The 25,103-nt window shown below is 35.1% G+C and overlaps 1 protein-coding gene across 1 annotated transcript in view; it reads left to right on the top strand.

Annotated features, from left to right (window-relative positions):
• CSMD1 (CUB and Sushi multiple domains 1) overlaps positions 1 to 23,881 on the top strand; it is a 1,526,452-nt gene extending 1,502,571 nt beyond the window's left edge. The window contains exons 65-70 of the mRNA XM_075202483.1: positions 6,365 to 6,409; positions 7,183 to 7,344; positions 8,450 to 8,562; positions 9,054 to 9,141; positions 13,234 to 13,363; positions 22,784 to 23,881. Of these exons, the coding sequence (XP_075058584.1) occupies positions 6,365 to 6,409; positions 7,183 to 7,344; positions 8,450 to 8,562; positions 9,054 to 9,141; positions 13,234 to 13,363; positions 22,784 to 22,943 (698 nt within the window). The 3' untranslated portion in view covers positions 22,944 to 23,881. The remainder of the gene's footprint in view (positions 1 to 6,364; positions 6,410 to 7,182; positions 7,345 to 8,449; positions 8,563 to 9,053; positions 9,142 to 13,233; positions 13,364 to 22,783) is intronic.
• Positions 23,882 to 25,103: the final 1,222 nt, after the last annotated feature.

Raw genomic sequence — 25,103 nt, 5'->3', positions numbered from 1 at the left:
GACGGAGGTAATGTTATAGCTCTTTCGCGGAGAAAGTAATAACTAAAGGTTCTTGCCCTGCTCTTTCCCTCTTAGTATTAGTGGAATTTCTTCCACAATCCAGTAGCTTCCGTATGTACACTCCGGGATTGATGTCCTGATGGTTGTTATCCAAACGGTATTGTTACAATCCGGTTACAGTGTCCTCACACGCGGTGGAACGCAAGTGGACCGCATAAGTCCGTCCAGCACTTCCTTTCCTCACGGGTGCCCACTGTGTACAAAATTCAAAGATGTATTCTGAAATGTGTGCTTTCACCCGCACGTTTCGTCCTTACCGGACTTTTTCAAGGATGATGTCACTTGTAGCTAGTATTCTTTTTATAGGGATATTCAATCAACTTTATTGTTCATGACAAAATGTGCATTTTGAGTAAAATTAAAAATGTTAAAAATCTTCGTGATAGTGTGTGAATAATACATTGTTACACACATTAATCACAGGTATTGGTGGTTTTATTAATACCTGTGATTAATGTGTGTAACAATGTATTATTTACACACTATCACAAAGATTTTTAACATTTTTAATTTTACTCAAAATGCGCATTTTGTCATGAACAATAAAGTTGATTGAATATCCCTATAAAAAGAATACTAGCTACAAGTGACATCATCCTTGAAAAAGTCCGGTAAGGCGAAACGCGTCGGGTGAAAGCACACACATCAGAATACATCTTTGAATTTTGTACACAGTGGGCACCCGTGAGGAAAGGAAGCGCCGGAAGGACTTATGCGGTCCACTTGCGTTCCACCGCATGTGAGGATACTGTAACCGGATTGTAACAATACCGTTTGGATAACAGCCATCAGGACATCAATCCCGGAGTGTACATACGGAAGCTACTGGATTGTGGAAGAAATTCCACTAATACTAAGAGGGAAAGAGCAGGGTAAGAACCTTTAGTTATTACTTTCTCCGCGAAAGAGCTATAACATTACCTCCATCTGTGTCCTTCATTTACATCATTGGTCATATTGTTAGCTATGCGCTGAACCTTTGTTATTAATTTGTATGTATCCATTTTCAGCAGCAGGTTGTATATAGAGAAGCGCCGATTCTTTTTATCCAACCAATCAGAAACAGCTGGAAAGTGATCTTGGTGTCATCATCATCATCACGTATCTTTACACCAGGGGGTAAATGTGTTAAACTGCGGATTTTGCAAGTCGTCGATATTCGAGGAATTTACAGGGGAAATTCAAAATGGCAATGTCTTTAAAGGCAAGTTTTGCCTTTAAAGACTTGCAAAATCCGCAGTTTAATACATTTACCCCCAGGAATCATATCTTGGGATGTGTCCAAGTCTCATTAGGTCATATCTCCTGTTAACATACTATACTTACTGTACTCAATCTAAACTTACTTGTCCCATAATTAAGATAAGCTGAAATCTACTGTATATACAGAGTCCTTTATTTGTGCATGTGCATTATGGAAATGTGTATATTTACAAAGATGGATGATATACATCCAAAATGAGGCCAATGGCCTTTATATGATTTTTATTATTAACACTAAACCTAATACAGACATTTCTAACATGTTTTGCCAATTAAGTATATTGTTAAAAATATAAGGAAAATGAAATTGGGCATTTCTACAACACAAGTCATACTTTGAAAATATGAAAAATATTTAACATATTAGTTTGCCATTTACAATTGATTTTTAAAGAAAAGGGGGAATCTTCTCTAAATAGATTTGTTGCCCACAGGTCAGCGCAGCTAAAAACCCTGCTCTGACCACTACTCAATCCTCTTCAACCCCTGTGGGATGCTGCAGATGTCTATTAAAGTTGCAAAATACACCCTGGTCTCCGAATCATGAAGATGTCTATTAAAGTTGCAAAATGCACCCTGGTTCCACAATCATGGTTCAAACTTTGTATGACAATTATAGATGGGGAATGGAGGCAATAGAGGCACTGATGGGATATATCAAAAATGAAAAAAAATCAAAATCCTGAACATTGGAATGCTGCAGTTCTTCTTTCTGGAATGGGATGATTAGTGCTTTTTGTAATATATTATCCCTGAGTGAACATTGTCTTTAAACTTATTCTCTAAGGGGCTGAGTCATTAAGACATGCATACTGAGCACATCGTGCATTTGTTAAAGAGCGCATGTAAATTCGCTCTCCCTACTCCCGAAATCAACAAGGAACGAACCTAAAAATACATAGGGTGTTGACAACGGGTGTAGTTTTACTCTGTTTTACTAGACCAGACACTGTAGGATACATACAATACCTATGTGGAAAGCGAAATATCAAAAGAACGCACAGAAAAAAATATTAAGCAATAATATTGTAAGTTATGATTATATATAGAAATGTAAAAAAAAGTTTTGTTTTTTTTAATATTTTTTTTTTCTCTTGAAAAAATATTTATTAGTCTGTTCTTAATGTCTACTGTACAAAACAGACAATTTTACACTTGCTCCTGATTGAGGACACATGTTATAGCATGCATACAATTCCGACATCAATAGGATTTAGGACTTAGACTAGCCATATAGCTGGTGCAAGAGATATGGCAGAAAATCAAGTACCTGTGAGACAGGCAGCGTGTGCTCGAGCTTGGCACATCCACACTGTAAACTGACTATGAGCAAACATCCCCCCCATTCACTCCCTGAAATTGTAGACTGTGGTAAGTGCCGTTTGCGCTTGAAGATGACTTGGATGTGTCTGCATTCTGTTGCATATTGTCCCGTTCTGAGAATGCGCAGAGTTTTGTGGATGATATGCACAAAATCTGCAGATACGTTTCTTAATGACTCTATAACTCTAGTCCCAATATTAGCCTAAATTATAATGCTATAATAGCTCTACACATGTAATCCTCAACTTTTCTCCAAATTTAAAATACCCTTATGTTTATCCCCAGCATGTTTCAATTCCCGTATTTTATTAGTCGATAAAACCCCTGATGGAAGGCTATTCCATCTATATCCTTTCAGCAATGTAACTGTTTTCTTCTAAACCTATTGCCCTCCAGTGTTAGTGCATGTCTTCTTGTTTTAATACTTGTATTCCTCTGTATAATGCTTTCCTCCTGTACCTTGTTAAAACCATTGATATATTTGAAAACTTCAATCACCGCCTACTTCTCCAAGCTACATATTGAGCCTTTCCTGATAAGATTGTGATGTACATCATGCAAAACTTTAGTAGCCATTTTTGCGCAATATCTGATTTATTAATTTACTTCTAGATTATTCTAGGTGTGGTCTCATCGTGGTATCACAAGCTTCCTCTTTTTACTAGTAATTCCTCTTCCTAAGCAACCTAGTATCTGTCTGGCTTTCCAAATTGCTTTGCTATGTTTCCTAACTTTAAGTCACCAGAAATAGTGACTCCTAGATCCCCTTTTCTACTCAGTAGCAGGCATTTTTGTGTTATTAATATTATATTCCCCCTTTGGATTTTTAAGATCCAAGTGCATGATTTTGCATTTTTTAGGATTGAACTGTAATTTCTACACTCTTGGCCATTTGTCTAATATAGATCATCAATCATTTTGTCTCATCTGCAATTTGATATACTTTCTCTTCAATACCAATAATAATGTCACCAATAAAGGTATTGATAGGTCGAAGTACAGATCCCTTTGGTATACCACTGGTAACCTCTACCATGTCAGGAAGGAGTTAACTACATACACTACTCCATTTTCCAATCCACATTTACTTCATGCTCCTGGATCTACTTGTCAGAGTATCATATTTTCTCCAAAGCATCCTCTCTGAGTTGTGGATTTATAACCCCTGATTTATCTTTGGCTCTGTGGATTGATTTTCTGGCTTTTATTTCTGATCCGGGGTTTATCCACTTCCACTGGATTGCACTTTGATAGTGATAATTTGAATAATCCAGTTAATAGCATAACCATCACCTCTTTAAACTCTTTTAGTATTTCTATGTGTTTCCCATTTGGCCCCACTTCTTGTTTACGATCATCTGAGAGAGTTGGTCTGTCTGGATCCTCGGTAAATGGATTCATTGTCTAACTTCTGAACATTTATATTAATGAGGTCCCTGTAGTTCTCCTTCTACAGTAAATCTGAGCAGAAATACTTATTTAGACACTCTGCTACACACTTCTCTTCCCAACTTTCCCCTATATTTTTAGTCTTGCTATTGCTCATTTTCTTTTCTCTCTAACTTATATATTATATATAAAAAAGTCCTCTCATTACTTATATTGTGCCATTTTCTCCTCAGCCTGAGACTATGCACATCTGCTTTCTCTCTGAGCCTCCTTCAGCTTAACCATATTACTTTATCTTTAATATTCTGAGTCTGCTCATATTTCCTATTTATTCCTTCTACCTCCTTTGTGAATCAGACTGGGTTTATTTTCCTTGCATTTTCTCTAACTGGCCTGACACAAAGGTACTCTGTACTCAAATGCCTCCACATATTTCCCCATCTCTACAATATTAGGCCACCTTTGTTTTTATGTGGTCTTTGTCCTCCTCCTTCTTTATACTAACACTGATTGATGGTCACTGGAAACAAGTTTTCACCCACACATACATCCTGTACCATTTTTAAGTATCAAGTCAGGTATGACTTCTTTGTTAATGGGCTCCCCCAACATTTGTTTGAGAGAGGAACTCAGGATGTCTCTACTTGTTCTTGCACCTACAGCAGACCCACTAGTTCACATCAGGAAGGTTAGCATCTGAAATAACTCCTCTCATTGCTATTTTGATGATACTGTCCATTAGAATTATGTCAAAATACTCCTCAGTCATGGAGGTTTGTTGTTCACTCCTAATAGAAGAAGTTTCCCTCTGTCTCAGTTTTATCTCCAATACCTTGTATTAAAGTAGCTTTCATCATCATCATCATCATCATCATTTATTTATATAGCGCCACTAGTTACGCAGCGCTGTACAGAGAACTCATTCACATCAGTCCCTGCCCCATTGGAGCTTACAGTCTAAATTCCCTAATATAGACACACACTCACACACAGACAGACAGGGAGACATACAGACAGAGAGGGAGACAGAGACGGAAAGGGAGACAGACAGAGAGGGAGAGACTAGGGTCAATTTTAATAGCAGCCAATTAACCGACCAGTATGTTTTTGGAGTGTGGGAGGAAACTGGAGCACCCGGAGGAAATCTACGCAAACATGTTGTTCTTTATATAAAGAGCCACTCCTCCAGCTATGTCCTTTGTAAATAGTATAACCTTTCTAATAAATGTTGGTGTTACAAGTGTAATCCACATGTAAAGGTAAAATATAACATTATTATGTTTGCAAGCAGTGATCAGCAAATCAATTTGATAAATTCTGGATTCTAGATGCTGAGTTTATTTTAGACTCCTATGTGACATGCTTTAATCCCAAACTATAATTGTGCTAGTTTACGTCCAGTGCAAAGTATAATTGGTCAGGACAGATCACTTACAGTACTGTAAGACATTGGTGGAATCAGGAGAGAATTAACAATAGGGAGGTGTCTCCATTTTTGTCCATTTCTGTTATTTTTATTTTATTTAAATAGAAATGCTCATTAAATCCAATATCGGTCTTTGGCCTAATAGAAATGACAACAGAAAAACATACAACCCTAGAACCTTTATATGTATTTTTCATTTCCAAATCTTGTTCTATGACTAAAGATGCTGCATACATGTACAACAAAGAAAATCAGTACATAATAAAGGCAGCAATTCCTCTTATACACCCAACAGCACCAGAGGTTCTAAGGACCCTGCAGATAAAATCATGCTGAAGGCCAATGGCAGAAACATTAATGCCAAAATACTGCACATTTTTAATACCTTGTATGTCTTTTAAATATCCGGTACAATGTAACTATCACAAATTTAGCTAGATTATATATAATTTTACACACACTCTCTCGCTTTCTTTCTCTCTCCCTCTCTTCCCCATCTTTCTCCCCCTCTCTTGCTCCCTCTCTCTTGCTCCCCCTCTCTCCTCTTACTTGCATCCATTACTGAAAAAGAGTTATCAGATGCAAACAGGCTTACAATGAAGACACTGTAAGCCAGAAGACTTATTTAATAATATGAGACTTATTTAATAATATGTGACAACTGCATAAATGTTACATTCTATTAGTTGATAACATTGATTTATCTGTACAGACTAGAATAATAAAAGCAAGTGCGTGATTTCCTCCTATGTTATTAAATAAACTCTTTCATTAAACTATAACAATCATATAATATTTTACAACTTCATAGCCACTCCATTTACTAGTACACCTATACCTTGTGATAATAGCTTTAATAACATTGATTTGATTTGTCTTAATAACCTATTTGTATTTTTGCAGGTAAAGGACTCGGGGAACTTAATGCAACAGTCACAAAAACCCCAGGTTCGTCGACAAATGCGTCTTCTTTTTTTGAATAGCATAATGACTATATACATGTATATTCCCTTAAGAATATGATTACTGATAACAAGCTCAATTAAATTTACAATGCCCAAATAACACAGTGCCAAATAAACACAAGTGAAAACAATCCATAAAATCTGTACTCAGTGGAGCCGTTTACAACTGGAACTGCTACAGTCATAAACAGATACAGTATATTGTAAGCTATGATTATTGAAAAGTTTTCCCTAATTAAATTTTATCTAGGAACATGAGATAAACTGAGGTCACCTGCTAACAATAATCTTATGGCGCTATAAGTCACATTTAGAAATTTTGGAAATATGTTATCTGAGCCCCCTGTCAGCTACTCTAATGAAGGTGGTGGATGCCGTGTACCACCTAATTCTTAGCCACTAAAAGGAATAATAGTTTGCAGTATAAGTGTTTCTGGTAAATGTTGCCTGCATTATTTAATATGTTAAATCTTGTGCAAAGTTGATTCTGTATTAAAGAGAAAAAAGTGCCAATGCTTTAGTTAGCTGTATACGTTTAGAGAGTATAGTAACTAAAAAATTCATCTATAACCAATTTATTTCATTTTGAACATAGACTGCTTCTGTAGCATGTAGATATATTTACTAGAGCAAAATTGAAAGTATTTGTGCTAGTAAAAAAATCCATGCGAGATATATGCTTATGATATTATTATCTTGCATACAGTTTGGGCCAAATACAAACACACATATTCTGACATACTAATTTCGTTTCAGTTCCATCAGATGTTTTTTCTGCAAATTCGGTGTGGAAGGGGTTTTATGAATACCTTGGGAAGCAACATTCAGCAACGTTAACTGTTGATTGGTTCAATAACACAAGCAGCAAAGTGAATGGAACATTTTTGGATACTAACAATAGTGAGCTAAAGTTATCAGGTAAGTTCAAATGCAAAAAGCTCATTTTGGAAACCGAACTAATAACAATAACCACTATCAGGTTTCAGATAACTGGTTGCAGATTTGTCATACACTGATAAAAAAAAGTACTATTTTAAACTCTAACTCTAAATACCGAGTTACATCAGAGAGAATCTGCTTAAATTATGTTACATTAAGGTTTTTGTAGTATACTCTATATCATTATTATTATTATTATTATTAGCATTTATTTATATAGCGCCATTAATTCCGCAGCGCTGTACAGAGAACTCACTCACATCAGTCCCTGCCCCATTTTGAGGCTTACAGTCCAAATTCCCTAACACACACACACACACACACAGACAGACAGACAAACACACAGACTAGGGTCAATTTGATAGCAGCCAATTAACCTACCAGTATGTTTTTGGAGTGTGGGAGGAAACCGGAGCACTCAGAGGAAACCCACGCAAAAACGGGGAGAACATAGAAACTCCTCACAGATAAGGCCATGGTCGGGAATTGAACTCATGAACCCAGTGCTGTAAGGCAGAAGTGCTAACCACTTAGCCACCATGCTGCCCATATCATGTTCAATACTCTATGATAAAAGGAATATTGTTCTTTATGGTTACTGTTTTGGGCTCTTTATATGTCAAGCACATGCATAATGTTACTGGTGATGCTGTAATTTTGTGTTTAGTAAGGATCAATGTTCCCAGTATCCACCCAGCGTCTTAACCATGGAGAACATATGTAGTCCATTACTTTGAGTTAAAATACACATGAAAAGATGGATCTATTTACTAGATCTTATCTTCTACATATATACTGTCTGTATATATATATATATATATATATATATATATATATATGTATGTATGTATTGAAAACATTTAATTCCAAAATATGATGGTTTAAGGTCTGTGTTGATTGTAAAACATAAACCCTTTCCGGACTGCACTGTAGTCAAGTCATGTGTTGGGTTACCAATTGTTATCAATTGTATGTAATCAAACCATTGTGTCAATTACTTTTCATTTATCATAGCAGTTGTTATTGTGAATAGAATATTGCATTTAACACAGTGGATTAACATCATGTTTACCTTTTTCCCTAGGTGTTTATAAGAAAGAAGAAGCTCATTTGCTTTTGAAAGTTCTCCAGATTAAAGGTCCTACAGACGTTTTAAGAAAGAAGTTTGAAAATGACAACTGGGCAATGGACGGTTATGTAAGTAATTAATAAAAATTTATATAATGTTTTTCATATAATGCTTAGGTGTCTAATACGAACTTCTGAAATGAACATATTCTTGTGTTTCAATAATATCAGTATACTAAGTATTGTACATCATATGGGAATTGAAGTCAAACACCAAAAGACTGGGTGCACACTACAGGTTTTCACCTGATTATCAGGCCAATCACACGATAAGCGACCATTCGGCCTGATATCACATTAGTGTGTACATATGTATATATTATATATAGGAGTATGCGCCCCACTACCATCCAAATAACCTCAGCCTACTGATCCAAAAACATTACTAGCAAGTTTCAAAAATAAGTTTAATGATCTATTAATTAAATTAACATAAGTCCTAAAATCATTGTTGCAAAAGTTTATAAAGTATTGTTATTGTGTGCTTTGCCTTATTTTTCTTGTACTATGGTGCTGGTTTTGTGGAATACTTTTAAAATGCTCTTTTTCTATTTATACAGGTTTCATCTGGAAGAGAAAAGAATGTTTTTAACTACCAGGGTGATATACAATCTAAAGATTTTGGCAAGTTTACATTTAAAAAACAAAGTAAGATATTTTGTTGATATGACATGAGCAAATGTTGACTGAAATCTACACTACCACCTTTTTTTAATCAACATTATTTTTATTGAAGTTTTTCATTTATGGGAATACAGAGAGGAAAAAAGGGAAGGGAAGAAGGATAGATGGCAAAGGGCACTACAATACCACCTTTTAAAATATTTTTCCCTAGCACATTAGTAAAATTACAGTGGGTAATGGTACAGTACATATACAGTAGGTAGTGGAGAACCTCTACAAAACTTGTTTCTACACAGCAAGATGCAAGGAAGGTGCCAGGACTGGAGGGCTAAGTAGCTTTACACACAGTCATATTTACAAAGCTCGTGACACAATAGTAATGAGGAAAGTAGAGTATGTTCTACTTTCTCCTTTTCTTTTTTCTGCACCCACCTTGCAAAAAAATCCAGTGTGCACTGCATTGAAGTATGTTCATGGAGAACAATGATATATATAAACAGTCTTTTTTTTCGTTGCCAAAATGGAATGGAGGAAAGCCATAAATTGATTCACATGTGCCCTTAGTTTTTTGAAGAATTTACAATCACTCACATCAAACAATGACAAGAGAGGACTTCATATTATTATATGTGGACTTGATGCTCTTTATGGCCTCCTGATATATGGTACACATTATGTACTATGTGAGTTTCATATGCTGGATTGCCCTGGTTAAGGCCACAGTCTTTAGAAATAGTTTTATAAACTTTGCTAGCATTAAAAGTTTAACAACTCTGTTTAGGTTCCCAGCTATTGTTTTTGTGAATTCATAGAGGTTCTCGTACATTTTGGTGTGTAATGTATTTAATCAAATTTCTTTACCTTACTATTGGAGTAGATTAAGTCAAATGATTTTTAGATCAAATTAATGTAGGAATACAGATAATGAATACAAATAAGCCTGACCTGACATTTTCAAAAACGTTTATATTATTTCCCTTACTACTGTAAAATAGACATTTAGTATAAAGAAAAGTTTCTGCTTTCAGTTCTACTCGCAATGTATCTAAAACTGCTTAAAAAGCCTCTTTTTACATACTCATTTGAAATAGTTAAAATCCTCATCTCAGCTCTTTATAAATAGGTTTTGTGACTTCCTCAATGCACCTGATCAAAGAAGACAAAAAGTTTTCAGGGATAAAAGTTTGCATAGAGGTGGCATTAATGACACATCAATATGGTCAATAAATAGGTTGAAAATAGCATGTTTGAGGAACTAACTTTCACTCTGCATTTGAGTAAGACTGATTAACGGTAAACCTGGTTGATATTTGGCAATTACAATTAGTACAAAGCATTTGCGTAAATAGACAAATCATGACAATTACGTTTATGCTGAAGAACAGATCTCAACAAAGTTACTGCATAAATACATTTTTATCAGCTACTAAAATGTACAGTTTTCATATGTGAGAAGGTCACTAGAAGACTGTTAGTGAAACTAGCTAGGAAATCCCTGGATTGTTATAAAAATTTCCCTGCCAACTTGTCCTTTACTATGGCAAAGAGGCTAAAAATAACTGTTTGATTCAGCTCGCCAATGCATTAGAGGAAAGAAGGAATAACGAGTTGGAATATATTACACAAGTGTAATCTTAAATGTCCATTCTGCAGCTAATTAGCTCTAGAACAATGTTGCTACAAGTCTAGTGAGAAATCAAGGAGCCTTTAATTATACGTACAGTACAGTAGTTGTATTTTACAACTAGCTCAAACATATCAAATTGTCTTTATATAGTAAAACATAACAAAATAAGAATTCAAATGACCTTAATAGATTATTTTTTTTACTCAATTGTAATTTTAAACAGATTGTAATGTTCAAGTCTAAATTGTGGTGTACCATCCTTACATTTTGTTGTTTCTTTTTCTATTTTGATGTCATTGGTGAATCACTAAAAGTTAACTAAGTTAATTATATACTATATGCATGATTGATGCTGATCTTTTGAGTGCATCAAACCTGTTAGAAAGAAAGGACACCTAATGTCATTGCTAAAGGGCTCCTTAAACTCATTTTTATCCCACAAACATAATTCATTATCCTATATACACTGTAATTTTTTCATCACAGGAGCACTTGGAAAAGTATTGTGTGGCAGTTGGGGATAGGGGTTGGATATTGTTTGGTTTTTTCTTTCAGTTTCCTGGTATTACTGGACATTGTTTTAATGATCTGAAGTGTTCCAAAGATCCTTATGATTTTTTTATGCTGTCATATGATGCTTATTGAAATCAGTTTGTGTGCAAGAACTAAATACAACTATTTATCTCTGCTTTGAGCAGTGATAACGACATGTCAGAGTTTGCACATCACCGCACATGTCATTAATTTTATTTAATTTCTATCTCTTGGTTTGTACATTTATTAAGAGCTTTTATATTTGTTACTTTGTATTATATTTAAGTTAAGATACGGTTACTTAATATATTTTCTAATTTTATGCTTAGTATGTTTTTCATTATTTATCTTTTTGCACATCTTAGATATCTGATGATTTTCAATATAGCATTCTCTGTATCTGGGATGCGTTAACTACACTCAGCTATTACTATATAATCATTCTTAATTTGCACATTTTTTAAAAATATGTACATTTTTACAACAAGCATTAAAATGTCAGTATCTATGGGGGGTGTAATAACTTGCATCGTTTAGCAGGAGAAATTGGGTGGATTGAGGTGAGTGTGAGCTAGATGCACTCATATGTTTTGTATTGTTCTTACATGCAAGAAAGGAGTTTCAGTTTAATGAGATACAAGGGGTGGAGAGGGCTCCCTTTTTCAAGAAGGGCACCATACTCTTTTCTTTAATACAAAAGACTTGATGTCTATACATTAGCTGAGGTGGTAAGTGCTGTACTTCACCTTATAATTTCAATGCATCTTTCACAAGCACTTTATGCGGGACAGCATATTTTAGGACCATTTCTATGTAATAAAACATCCAGATACGCTATAGTGAACATGTAATCAAGACCTGCTGTCCTTTCACTCTCATAATTTATTAAAATGATAAATGAGGTTCTACTTGAAAGTATTTTAGTGAAAGAAAAAGGAAGTTTAAATTCTAGAGTGGTAAAATGCAGAATTTTAAAGCATTGGGTTTACTCTTTCCGTTATGCTCCTTTCTAGCCAGAAGTGCAATCACACAAAAGTTTTCCATGGGCAGTTACAAAACTGTAAATGGGTATACAGCTAAATATGTGCAAGGTAGATATATAGGCACGTGTGTGAAAAATAAATTACTAACATTACATCTATATGATGTGTTGCTTTCTATCATAAATTGTTGCCCATATGACATAGGATAAACATGGTGATAATTAATTTGTAATATTGTATGCATATTATAGAGTATATTGAATTGAGAAGTCATCTTGAAGTTCCATAGCCAGTGTAGAATAACTTTACCTGCTGCCTGTTCCATCACTGAACTCATCAGTGATTTCTAATATAGTTTATATTAGGAGATACATTATTTTGCGACTTAAGAAAAAAATGTATATTTTCCTCTGGAGACTTGTCCTGCCAAGTGTTTTGGTGGAAAAATACATTGTTATTTTAAAGACATTTCAGAGTCCATCATTACTAAAGCCAAATGATTATAAGGGAGACTGCAATAGAAAAAAGACTATAATTTTAAAAAACCAAAAGCAAAATAAAGAGGAACTAATTATATTTAGAATTTCCAAGAACATAAACAAAGCTGACAGCCTAATTAACAAAATACATGCATGTTACTGACTCCCACAGCAACATTGCCGTATGACTGGGTTATATAGCCATAGTTAGCACATGTTCCACTACAATCTGGTTGTATCAATATGCAATCAGTCAATTAGCCTCAGGTATCAAACTCATCATCTTCATCAACATTTTTTATAGAGCGCAAACAAATTCCCTAGTGCAAATTCCATAGCACGCAACGTTCCTATAGAATATAAACACCCTCTTACCTCTGTCTGTTTATTATTACCTAGTGTTGTTTTATTACTGTTTGCTTCCAATTCTAAATATATATAGATGACTATTATTTAATTAATTAATAATCTTAATACTTATGATTTGTTGCAGGTTCTCAAAATGTCAATGACTCTTCCAATAATTACTATGGCACAAACAGCAGTTCTGTAGCTGCTGCAATCTTGGTTCCATTTTTTGCCCTTATATTATCAGGATTTGCATTCTACCTTTACAAACACAGGTAAATATTATAGTACCTATGGCATGCACATTTAAGTTATTTTATTAGCATTGCATATTTTTTTGTATGCTCATTGTTTTCTGTTGTTTCTGCATTTTCACAATTTACTTATCCTACTACACTTAAATATAATTATTTAGACCTAAAGAATCTTACTTGCGTTCACATGATTTAAGCACCACTTAATTGCTGCAATGGCACATATTATGAATACCTGAACATAGACTGCAAGACATAATTACTATCAAATAAATTTGTGATTAAACAAAATGTTTACTGACTTACCGTTAAATGAAGAATGACCTTTTGCATTGTTGGTTCCATTCAGTAATCTAACCATTAGTTAAAAAGAAACATAAAATTAAATATGTTTAAATGTCAACATTTAAACATCTCCTTCTCATAAATTTATGAGCATTCTTTCTGTGCTCATTCATTGCCTCCAGTTATAACAAAGGCTTGAATATTTTAGCAAGGCTAAATGCAATATAATAAATAACTTTAGCCGGTGAAATCTTGGATTGGGTTTGAAAAGAGCTATACTTCTGGCAGCTATGTAATGAGCAGTCTCCTCATCCACATGTTCAGGATGAGTCACATCCTAATAAACCCCATAGCAAAGGCTAAACTTGGATTTTGTTATGGACTGTCATTTGTGACTAAGGGATTAATGTATCAAACCTCCTGAAATGGAAAAGCGAAGGCGTTGCTCATTGCGACCAATCAGATTCTAGTTATCATTTTTGTAGGGCTTTCTAGAAAATTATAGGTAGAATCAAATTTTTATTTCTAGTTATCTACGATTTTGATAAATTTACCCTCAGTTTGAGTATCTCTTTGTTTACAATATTAGAAAATTAGTCACGCAACTGATATTTGCACCAAATTTGGTATATTAAGTTTTGAGACAGTCTGTGCTGGTATGTTCTTGACAAAGTTGATTACCTCTTTATAAAAAGACTTCTCTACATAAATCATGCTTTCCTCTTTTATTGCAAACTACTAAGTTGGCTCTTTTTATATTCTGAGTTTTAGTTGTATGTATTGTTTTGTATGTATTTTTGATAAACATTATGGCTGAGATTTTGCACTATCCAGATACAATGAGAGAAAATTGTTATTGCTTAATATATTGCACCAAATTGTTTTTGGAAAGGTTAAAGTTTTCCGAAATGACTGTAACACTTATTTATTAAAGATGTGGGGCCAGAGTCATTAAGGAGAGCAAAGCAAAAAAAGGAATAAATTTGATCCTGGACAAACTATGTTACAATGCAAGCGGTGCAAATTAATTTATTATTTTGCATGTAAGGAAAATATTGGCGGCTTTTTCATGTAGCACACAAATACCTCATAACTTTATTTTTACACTGAAATTTAAAGTTGATCTAGGACATGCCCTGTCCCAAATATAAATCTGTCCCCACATTTTAAATGTACCTCCTCATCCAGTGTAGCATGGTGCAAATTTATTCCTTTTTTGTGCTTTGCTCTCATTAATTACTCAGGATCATGCCCTCCATTTCCCATAACATTTCTTATGCTTGGTTTTATTTTGAAAATCAAGCTAGATTTCTCTGTAGTAATTCATTAACATAATTGTTTTTTAGGTGTTTGGTGAGAGTTGTGCTGTAGATAATAATTTGTGTGGACCATAGTTTAGTGGTTAGTTAATATAAAAATATGCGAAGCCAACATACAAATGTCCAATTAATCTTCCTACCAAAATAGATTACTTAATTTGGGAGGTGAAATTCAACCTGACCCCAAAAAAAGCTTGGTGTTGTCTAAGTACAGGGGGACATACTGGGCCCGATTCATTAAGGGGAGTAGAGCAAAAAAATTGAGTAACTTGAGAACCTTGGCAAAACCATGATGCTTTAGAGGGGGAGGTAAATTTAAAATGTGAGGACAGATTTCTAATTGGCTAGAGCATGTCCTAGATTAACATTGAATTTCAATGTACAAATAAGCTATCAAGTATTTATGTGATTTATTAAAAAACTTACTAATTTTTTTGCCTTACATTCCTTAATGAATTATACTGTAAAATAACAGTAAGCAAAGCTATAATTGTATACTGTTATTCCTAGTGCAACACATAAGACATAAGAACAGTGGGCCTGAGTCATTCAGGTGAGCAAAGCATAAAAAAGGAGAAACTTTGCACCCGGGAAAACCATGTTGCATTGGGGGGCAGGTAAATTTAAAATGTGGGGACAGATTTATAGTTGGATGAGGCATACCCTAGATCAATTTTAAATTTCAATGTAAAAATAAAGCTATCAAGTATTTGTGTGCTACATGGAAAAACTGCCAGTATTTAACTTACGTACAAAATAATAAACTAATTTGCACCCCTTACATTGTAACATGGTTTGTTCAAAAAAAGACATACTTCTTTATTTTGCTTTGCTCGCCTTAATGATTCACCCCCAGTGTTTGTTTCCAACACTTTGGCTCTGCTGTCCTTTCAGTATTGTATACTTTATGTGTTTCAAAACGTATGTACTTACAATACTGCAATGCATTTCATAAGTCAGTATTGAAGCACCAAAGAACAAAATTAAATATTGAACAATAATGTTACATTTCTGATTTAAATAATGTTAGCTGTCAAGTAATAAATTGCACTATTTAGTAATATAATACAAATAAATAAATTCTAGTACCCTGTGTAAAATACAGCTCAAATTTTATGTGATCTCACTTTATAAAATAAAAAGATACAAATAATTGTTTACACCGAAATATTTCTAATCATCACTATCTTATATAATGTCTGAATTTATGACAATGTTTGACTGACTAGTTTTATTTCCCATACTATTATTCTTTCCTTATATTCAGCATTATTTTCCATATCAAATACAAATACAATTTTATGCGTGACAGGATTGTAAGCTTAATTTAAGTACACAGTATAAGCTCCACATTTAAAATTATACTGACCAACTAAATTATCATAAATCCTCCCGCACACAAAATAACACCAATTCCCTTATCTCTTCACAATTGGCTTTGCTATTAACATCTGCTCTATTGCTGCTTCATACATTTTTACATCTCTCAGGTATGTAATGTAAAACTATGATTAAATCTCAGAAGGGATACATATTTCATTGCTGTGCCATCCTTATACTGCATGTGCTGTAGTTTGCTTAATGCAGACTTTAATATGTAGATTACAGTTGCACATAACTATAGTTTTGTGTATTTGCATTTTGTGTCTTTTTGTCATTTTAGATGATAAAAAATACAGTATTTGGTATACACCATGATTTTCTGAAAGTAAATATAACCTAAATTGTGCCATTTGTTAAAGATTTTACTCCATTGGCTTTTATAACTAAATATTATTACAATACACAGGATCAAGTAAACGCTTCTTGTGTATTTATGTCCAATTTAACTTACTCTGTCATCAAATGAACTCACAGCAGGTCTACTTAATCCAATTCTTTTGATCCAATGCACACTTGTGCCACCATATTAGTCCCAACTGAATAATTCTACACCCCCCTCTCCACAGTTATCTTCCCTTATGCAATTATCATTCTTATCTCTTCCCTCTAGATACTAACCTGTTTATCTACTCCCATAGGCCTCATAGCCGTGAGAGTTGTTTTTATTTAAAGATCTTTTCTCCTTCTCCTCCTCGTGCATTCTGCTTTTATTATGTGGATCACCCCAGCTCCAGCAAACAGTAATCTAAGCTGTCTAACCAATCATTCTCAGTTTTTTTCATATGTACCGTATTCTCCCACATCCTTCTTACTGTTGGAGTATATGGAGACTCCATTCTCAGCCTACAAGCTCAAATAATACTTGTGTGCAGAAGATGCTAACTGTGACAGGATTGACCGTCTATGCCATCCTGTCTGTTGCTGCTGGGAACCAACTAGGCTTACTTTGCCACAGTTTCCTTTCGATATCCCAAATGCGCCCTCTTACCACAGTAGGAGGGGCTTACAAACGCTGCCACCACTGTACTCCTTTACCGCCATCCAGTAACAGGTTTCTTCTGGGTAACTGACGCTACGAGTGTACCCCGTCAGGGCCATCTTTTCCATTGGGCACGATGGGCAGCTGCCCGGGGGCCCCACGAGCAAGGGGGCCCCATAGGCTCTTAATGAGAATAAATAATCCTGCAAAAGAAAAAAACCTGCAAAAAAAACCTACAAGGATCATTGAGCAAGTACATCTATCTATCTCTATCTCTATATATCTATATCTGTATCTGTATACAGCTATATATCTATATCTAGGGGCCCCGGTGCACTGCTTTGCCCGGGGGCCCATAATGTTGTTAAGATGGCCCTGTACCCCGTTACTGGTGTACCTGGGCTGGTACTCCTGACTTCTTCCTATGGATCAGGGTTGCTGTGGATGGGTCCCCCCTGGCCTATCACACTGACCAGAGCTGCTGGGTAGTGGCAGAGCAGTGGTACTGAATGCTGGGTCCAAACCTCAGAAACAGCCGTGAACGGATTCGATTTTGGGTTTAATCTGTAGGTCACAGGGGTAGAGAAGTTTCCAAGCAGGTCTATGAAGCAAGTGATGTTTATTTGCTCACCCTGGTTGAAGGTACTGGGGAGCAGGTCAGATGGAACATGAAGAACAATTTTCAATACAAGACAGGGTTTATTTATATAGATTTGGACACAGCCTCACAGGCTATTTTTAGAATCAGGATGCAATTTGTTTACCCAAACATGGATTTACATGCAATGCAAAGCTAACAATATTTATATAAATAAGCGCTCTGTGCTATTTCCTTTAAATAAATTTATACCATAAGTTACTTATAAGTGATCCAGTCACACTAACATTTACCTCACCACTCCTAAACTCCTTCTCTCTGTATTAGCTGACATCTCCAGTTATCTTTCATAGGTGTGTCGAAAGCACTTACAGTTAAACACAGAAAAGAGGACTGATTCTATTTCCTTCATGAAATCCCAAATCTCTACCTAACATCTTTTAGCAACATCTCCACTATATACCCTTCCTCACACAAGATGCCATCATGCTCCTGGTACATGCCTCTATAATTTCCCAATGATTGCAGTCTTCTTTCTGGTCTACCAGTTACAGGATCACTACTGCAATCAAACATGAATGATTGTGCTTGAGTCCTCGATCCTCATCACACTCTTATTGTGTTTGCCACCTCTTCAATATTTGGTGGAGCGTAAGAATCTGCAATCCGCCCAAATATTTGTGGTCCATTGTGCACATTTCTTAATATCACCACTGCTGCACCTTTTGGTCAATCCCTACATTTCCTTCTATAATGTTGAGAATAAAATGCAATGTAATAATCCTTGCCTATAAATCTCCCCATATCCCCTTCCCCACCTATAATTCTGTTCTCAATCATCACATTCTCCTGCAAAGCTTCCCATTAATGCAAATCTACTCAGTACTCTTATAAAACATTCCTCACTCTTTAGAATAGTCACTCTGTGTCTGACATCTACATTTTTTCTTCTTTTTTCTTCTTTTCCCCATATTAACTATTTTATACTACTAAAAGGTCTCAAAGAAAAACCGCTGTGACTAATACTACTTGCTGTTAGCATTGATATATTTACTCACAACTCTTAGATTGTAAGCTCATGTAGGCAGAACCACTTTCGTCCTCTGTTATTTATTTCTAATATGGTAGTAATAATAATAATAATAATTATAAAGCCAGCCTGCAGTCACTACATAGAAATAGACCAAAATACAGTGAATTAGTCTGCAGCGTTATTTTGATATTCACAGTTGCAGTCTTTTGATATTAATGAAAGGGGACTCAATTTATCTTTTGTATCACTTAATATAATGCCAATGATAATGCCAGATTGACAGATCGTGACTACACAGTGCACAATATAGGGTTTATTTTGCATTAGGTACACTTGCAACAAAAGACACACACAATAAAATGCATACTTACATCTCTATGGTGAGTCAGACACATATCATGAGGCATACTGCTCAAAAACAGTCATGTTCTGTTACGGGCAGGGTAGTGTGAGATCCTCAACTGATAGAACCACTTTGGGAGATGATCACCTTTAGCAGCCCCTTTTCCGGGGAACTTATAAAGTTTCACAGTACTCGCTTCCCCCAGGACCTAGGCTCGGGTAGTGGCAGTTGTTGATCTAGCACTTGCTTGGTGGAGAGAATAGTAGAAGGTAATTAGCAACCAGGATATATCAGCAGAACTCTGAGTCAGATAAGTAAGGGTTACTGTGGAGTTGTCTGGCACTTGTCTGATGAAGTGGACAGCACACAGTAGCAAGTAGTGAGCAACCATAATGTGTGTGGCAGAACTCTGAGTCAGACAGGCAGGGATCAATGGTAGAGACGACAGCAAAATCCTTTAAGCAAGCCAGGGTTCAGGGCAGGTAGAGATTTGAGAGCAAGTCTGTTTAACAATGTCAAGAGTCAGGATTGGAGAAGACAGCAATTCCTATAAATAATTTGGGTCAAACACTGATAGCAGAACAGGTCAGGATATAAGGCACACTAGGTCAAGCAACTATCACCAGCATTGGTATGCTGCCAGGAAGAGGTTTATAAAGGCAGCAACAACAAACAGGTCTGGATTTTGGGTAAGGCCAGGGATTACAGTTGCAAAAGTATGGTGGACATTGTCAAATCTGTCTAGTTAGCCTATCGTCATTTTTTGATGTGTTATAAACACTGCATTACCATGTACTGCATGCTCTGCAGCAGAAAATAACGCAAGAGTTCCACAGGTTTTTCAGATTTAAACAATTTTGCTGAGGAGTTATCAAAGACAAATTTAGCCCTTAAATTACTGTATTTATTCTTACATTTATATATAAATATAGTAACTGTATACACTATATAATCTAAAAACAATTCAGAAGAGAATATTTTCCATCTTATTATGTGCATAATTCATCCCTGGTTTTTGTCAAACCCCCAGTTCACAAGCTGAACCACATGGAACAAGGATCTAAAGGTACCTTAATATGTTTTCACAAGCACAAAGGGAAATTGTGTTAAGCTTGGCATGAGTTACCATATAAAGTTTGATAAGTGTATTCAATATTGATAATACAAAATGGATGTGCATTGTTTAAATGTAAAAGAGAACTATTTTATGGTTTTGACTTAAATCTGCTTATGTGCTATGTTATTGTTTGGCTGATAGCTATTCAGAACATAAAAAAAACTGGTACTATTTTCTGTCTGATGTTTTATACTAAAACAACACAGTTTTCTGTTTAATGTTCTTAAAAGAAACCACAACATTCATGTTTAATGAATCAGTATTATATCAACATCAGGAAAAACACATTTGTATTCTTTTCAATTGCTTATTAACTTTATTTAGGTTGGTATCATTTTGCAGTGCTTGAATGTTGCTCTTTTTTACCTAGAGAAAGGCAGCATCCATAAATATTGCATCACTACCATGGTGAAAGGTTGTAGTAGAGATGTAACACTAATTCCTGTTATAAGGAAAAGAATAACCTCTTTGGTACTGCATTGTAAGGTTTCTGAGATTAATTATTCCTGTGTGACCAGGTAAGAGGGCCAGTGGAAGACACCTAAGTAACCCTTCTTCATCAGGGTGGCATCTTTTTCTCCTCTGTCAGACTGGGAGTTTGATGCTAGAATGTTACATCATAGCACAGAGGCACACGCCCAGCCCATCACTGACATAGAGGAGAAGCAGCTGCAGCTTCCCAAATAAGAAGCTGCTGGCTATAGTTCCTCCATGTCAGTGGCCATTGCTCAGTATGGGAGTGCCAGGGGTAACAGAAAAATACAATTAGTGGCATTATGTGTTTTAGATGCCCCTTAAACTTGGCACATCAGGCTATCACATACAAACATCTAGTGGTAGTGCTGGTAGTGGCACTTCTCCATCTCTTCAGTCTGTCAGACCGGTAGCAATAGAGTGTTTCTCCATCATCATCATCATCATCATCTGTTTATATAGCACCACTAATTCCGCAGCGCTGTACAGAGAGCTCACTCACATAAGCCCCTGCCTCATTGGAGTTTACAGTCTAACTTCCCTAACATACACACACACAGACTGAGAGAGACTAAGGTCAATTTGATAGCAGTCAATTAACCTACTAGTATGTTTTTGATGTGTGGGAGGAAACCGGAGCACCCAGAGGAAACCCACACAAAAACGGGAGAACAAACTCCACACATATAAGGTCATGGTTGGGAATCAAACTCATGACTCCAGTGCTGAGAGGCACAAGAGTTAACCGCCAACTTGGATAAGTGCAGCATTCGTGTATTTATGCACATCCATGTGCCACCATCATTAGTCATATATTGTATAAGCCCCATCCCAGCCCCCACAAAGCACTTTCAAATAACAGGCTATTGTTTATTTCACAGAGTAAACCACAGCCTATGTATATTTTTGTGTTTGTAATCCTTGCTGGAATTGTTTGTTTTCCTTTCAGAGAAAGTGCAGACCAATTATTTTTTTGCCAGTTTTCTTACATTTCTATTTAAAATTCTACCCATTTAATATAGTGTTCTTTTCCATCAAGCATTATGGAATAATGCTGCATCACGCGGATAGTTTGTTTGCTTTCAAATATTTATATTGAGCTTTGTTATGAAGCTGTTAATAAGTTAGATGTAACAATGCAATTTCCTTTAAATAATTGAGCTGCTAGTACCACTTACAAGTATATGTGTAAAACTTGCAGGAGCTTTTCAGAAGTGAAGATAATTGAGATAAACCTGTGAATGGGAGGTATTGCCCTACTTCTAGCAGATTTTGAGTAAGTAATTAGTAAGTTAAGGGCTTTGGAGTCAACCTTTTTAGACAACTTTTGCAAACAGTGACTGATAACAAAAAAGGACAAATGCAATTTGCTTTTTAGTTTTAGAAATTCTGTAAGTGATGTCTTCATTGACCATACAATATTCATTTGCTGCCTCACTTATGTGATTTGTATTTGCGGAACATAATTAAAGCCCAAAATAAATGTTTACATGTTTGTTGCGCCAGATTCAACTGTTTATTGTGTTGCAATGCTGCATTTGATAAATTTGTTTTTATGGGTAGTGTATGGCACAATGACATGTTCTTGTATTATCAATTAACTACCAGAGCTCTTGTAATATCTGATAATCTGTTAAGATAGATAGTTTAACTAGAAATGCGTTATAAAGTTTTTCCTTACATAGCTATGACTTGAAAACTCATTTTAAGAATTTTAAATTAAAGCAATAAACATTTATTACATTAGCTTTGCCTTTGAACGAAGTAATATATGCATTTAAGATTATGTTTTCACTGAGGAACAGATCTGGTTAATTTAGCATTGCTAGTTATTATTATAATGCTTTATCTTTACATAATGCATATCTATTTTTATGTTATCTAAAACTACTAATGCATTTATTCCACAGAGCAAGACCCAAAGTACAATACAATGGATATACCGGTCATGAAAACAGTAATGGACAAGCATCATTTGAAAACCCAATGTACGATACAAACTTAAAACCAACAGAGGCAAAAGCTGTTAGATTTGACACAACACTAAACACAGTTTGCACAGTGGTATAGCCTTTGGTGCCCATTAAGACTGATTCATAGCCATACCTCTGATGGACAAGCAGAAATTCCATTGGTGCCCTAAACCAATATCTCTACTTCTGGCTTTGCCGCTGTGATCTTTAACACCATTGGTCAGCAAACAAATCTACAATTCTTGATTTAAATGAGTTGAGTCTTCTGAAGATCACATTAAGAATGATCCTTCGTTTTCAATAGGATTAAACGCCTGGCTGCAAACTGCTTACCACGAAGGAATACTTCAGGAAGACTTTCAAGTCATGCCACATTTTTTTAATGCCTCATACATTGAAACATGTATGTGGTTGGATGCCTTTCATTGCAATATTTGGGGCACTTGGATAAATCCTCTGGGTACTGTGATGAATGATAACAACACAGTATATATATTTTTTGTAATCCCAGCAAAAGTGAATGTCCTGAACGAGAAGACAAATATCTCCTCAAGGAGAGGACAACCTTACTTATGGTTGCACATACATAAAATGCTTTACCATTACATCAATGACACTTTGTGACCGTTAAAAGCAACCAGATTTATCAGACACTCTTTGTGCACTGGGCCGTTTGCTAATTTTCCCATTCAGCTGGTGTTGCAAAATATTACTGCACAATTTTTTTGCACTAGTATGTTTGAAATGAGTGAGTACCATGCTATCAACAAAAACAGGGTTTATAATGACAATGTTAAAATATGACCATCCTCATTCGACACCCATTTCACTAGACACCAGGATTCACAGTACTGGAGTTCACAATGATCCATGTTTTCCTAACAAAAAGAAACTGTGTTTCTGTTCATTTTATTACAGACAGATTTACATTATCATAAATCAACATCTGACGTCATGTCCAGAAGCAGCAGTCGATTTTTGTACAATATATATTTTATGTCTTATTTTCTTATAAAAATAAATAAATAAAAAACAGGGTTGACATTGAAAATTTGTATCATACAATTAAACAGCGGGTGTTTGACAAACTGTGAATAGTAATTTATTTAAAGCAAATATCTTTTGGGATACAGTACAGCATTTGCATTTCTCTTATTTATTTGATGGCTCACATTTTTTTTCATTCATTTTTATTTGATGCAATAATGAATAATATAGAAGAATAATTACAGTAACATTTAAAAATACTGTGGATGCAATGTAGATTTACTATAGAGCTGTACTTTTCAAACAGAATTTACTTCCAATTTATAGTTTGCAAAAGCTGCTATGTTGGCTTTAAACTGTACAAGTGACTGTACCGAGAAGAAACTGCTATTGCGATTATAGTTGTTTCAGAAAACAGGACAATGGAATGCTGTGTGTTCTATTGATTGTACTGCCACATTGCAAGTCCAGAGTCAACTACTCTTCCAACTGTTTTACCTTTGTGATTTTCTAGCGTTGACTGCCAGGAAACACAAAGTATGTCTACCATTTAATTATTTTTCACACAACCTTGAATGACTCCTCAGAATTTTAAATTCCTTTTTAAGTTAATGGTCATAGTTATTTGTCACACAAAATATGATATTTTTTCATGTCTTTATTGATCACACTAATTGGAAATTCACAGTGGTTGTTTCAAGACGTAAGTGAGCTAAAAAAGAGAATGCAGCCAAGATATGCATGTGATGGTCAGTATTACAACAATATAAACCTTAATCCCAATACATTGACCTGTATGAAAATGTAGAAAAAGACTATGGGCCTAATTCATTAAGAATCTTATATTAAGAGTTTCTTATTTAATTCTCCTGGACAAAACCATGTAACAATGCAAGGGGTGCAAATTACTTTTCTGTTTTGCACATAAGTTAAATACTGACTGTTTTTTCATGTAACACACAAATATCAACTTTAAATTTCAGTGTACAAATAAGCTATCAAGTATTTGTGTGCTACATGAAAAAACAGCCAGTATTTAACTTATGTGCAAAACAGAAAAGTAATTTGCACCCCTTGCATTGTAACATGGTTTTGTCCAGGAGACTTAAATAAGAAACTTCTTAATTTAAGATCCTTAATGAATCAGGCCCTATATGATGAAATTATATTTATTGCAAACAAAAGTCAAGAGGCTTATCTCCCATTAAAAGAATATGACTCCTCATTATACTTATTCACTGGTTTATCAATGAGACTTAAATGTCACATA

The sequence above is a fragment of the Mixophyes fleayi genome, chromosome 3 (assembly GCF_038048845.1).
Source record: "Mixophyes fleayi isolate aMixFle1 chromosome 3, aMixFle1.hap1, whole genome shotgun sequence".
NCBI classification, from domain to species: domain Eukaryota; kingdom Metazoa; phylum Chordata; class Amphibia; order Anura; family Limnodynastidae; genus Mixophyes; species Mixophyes fleayi.
Note: the sequence above shows the minus strand (reverse complement) of the source record. Positions and strands in the feature narration are given on the sequence as shown.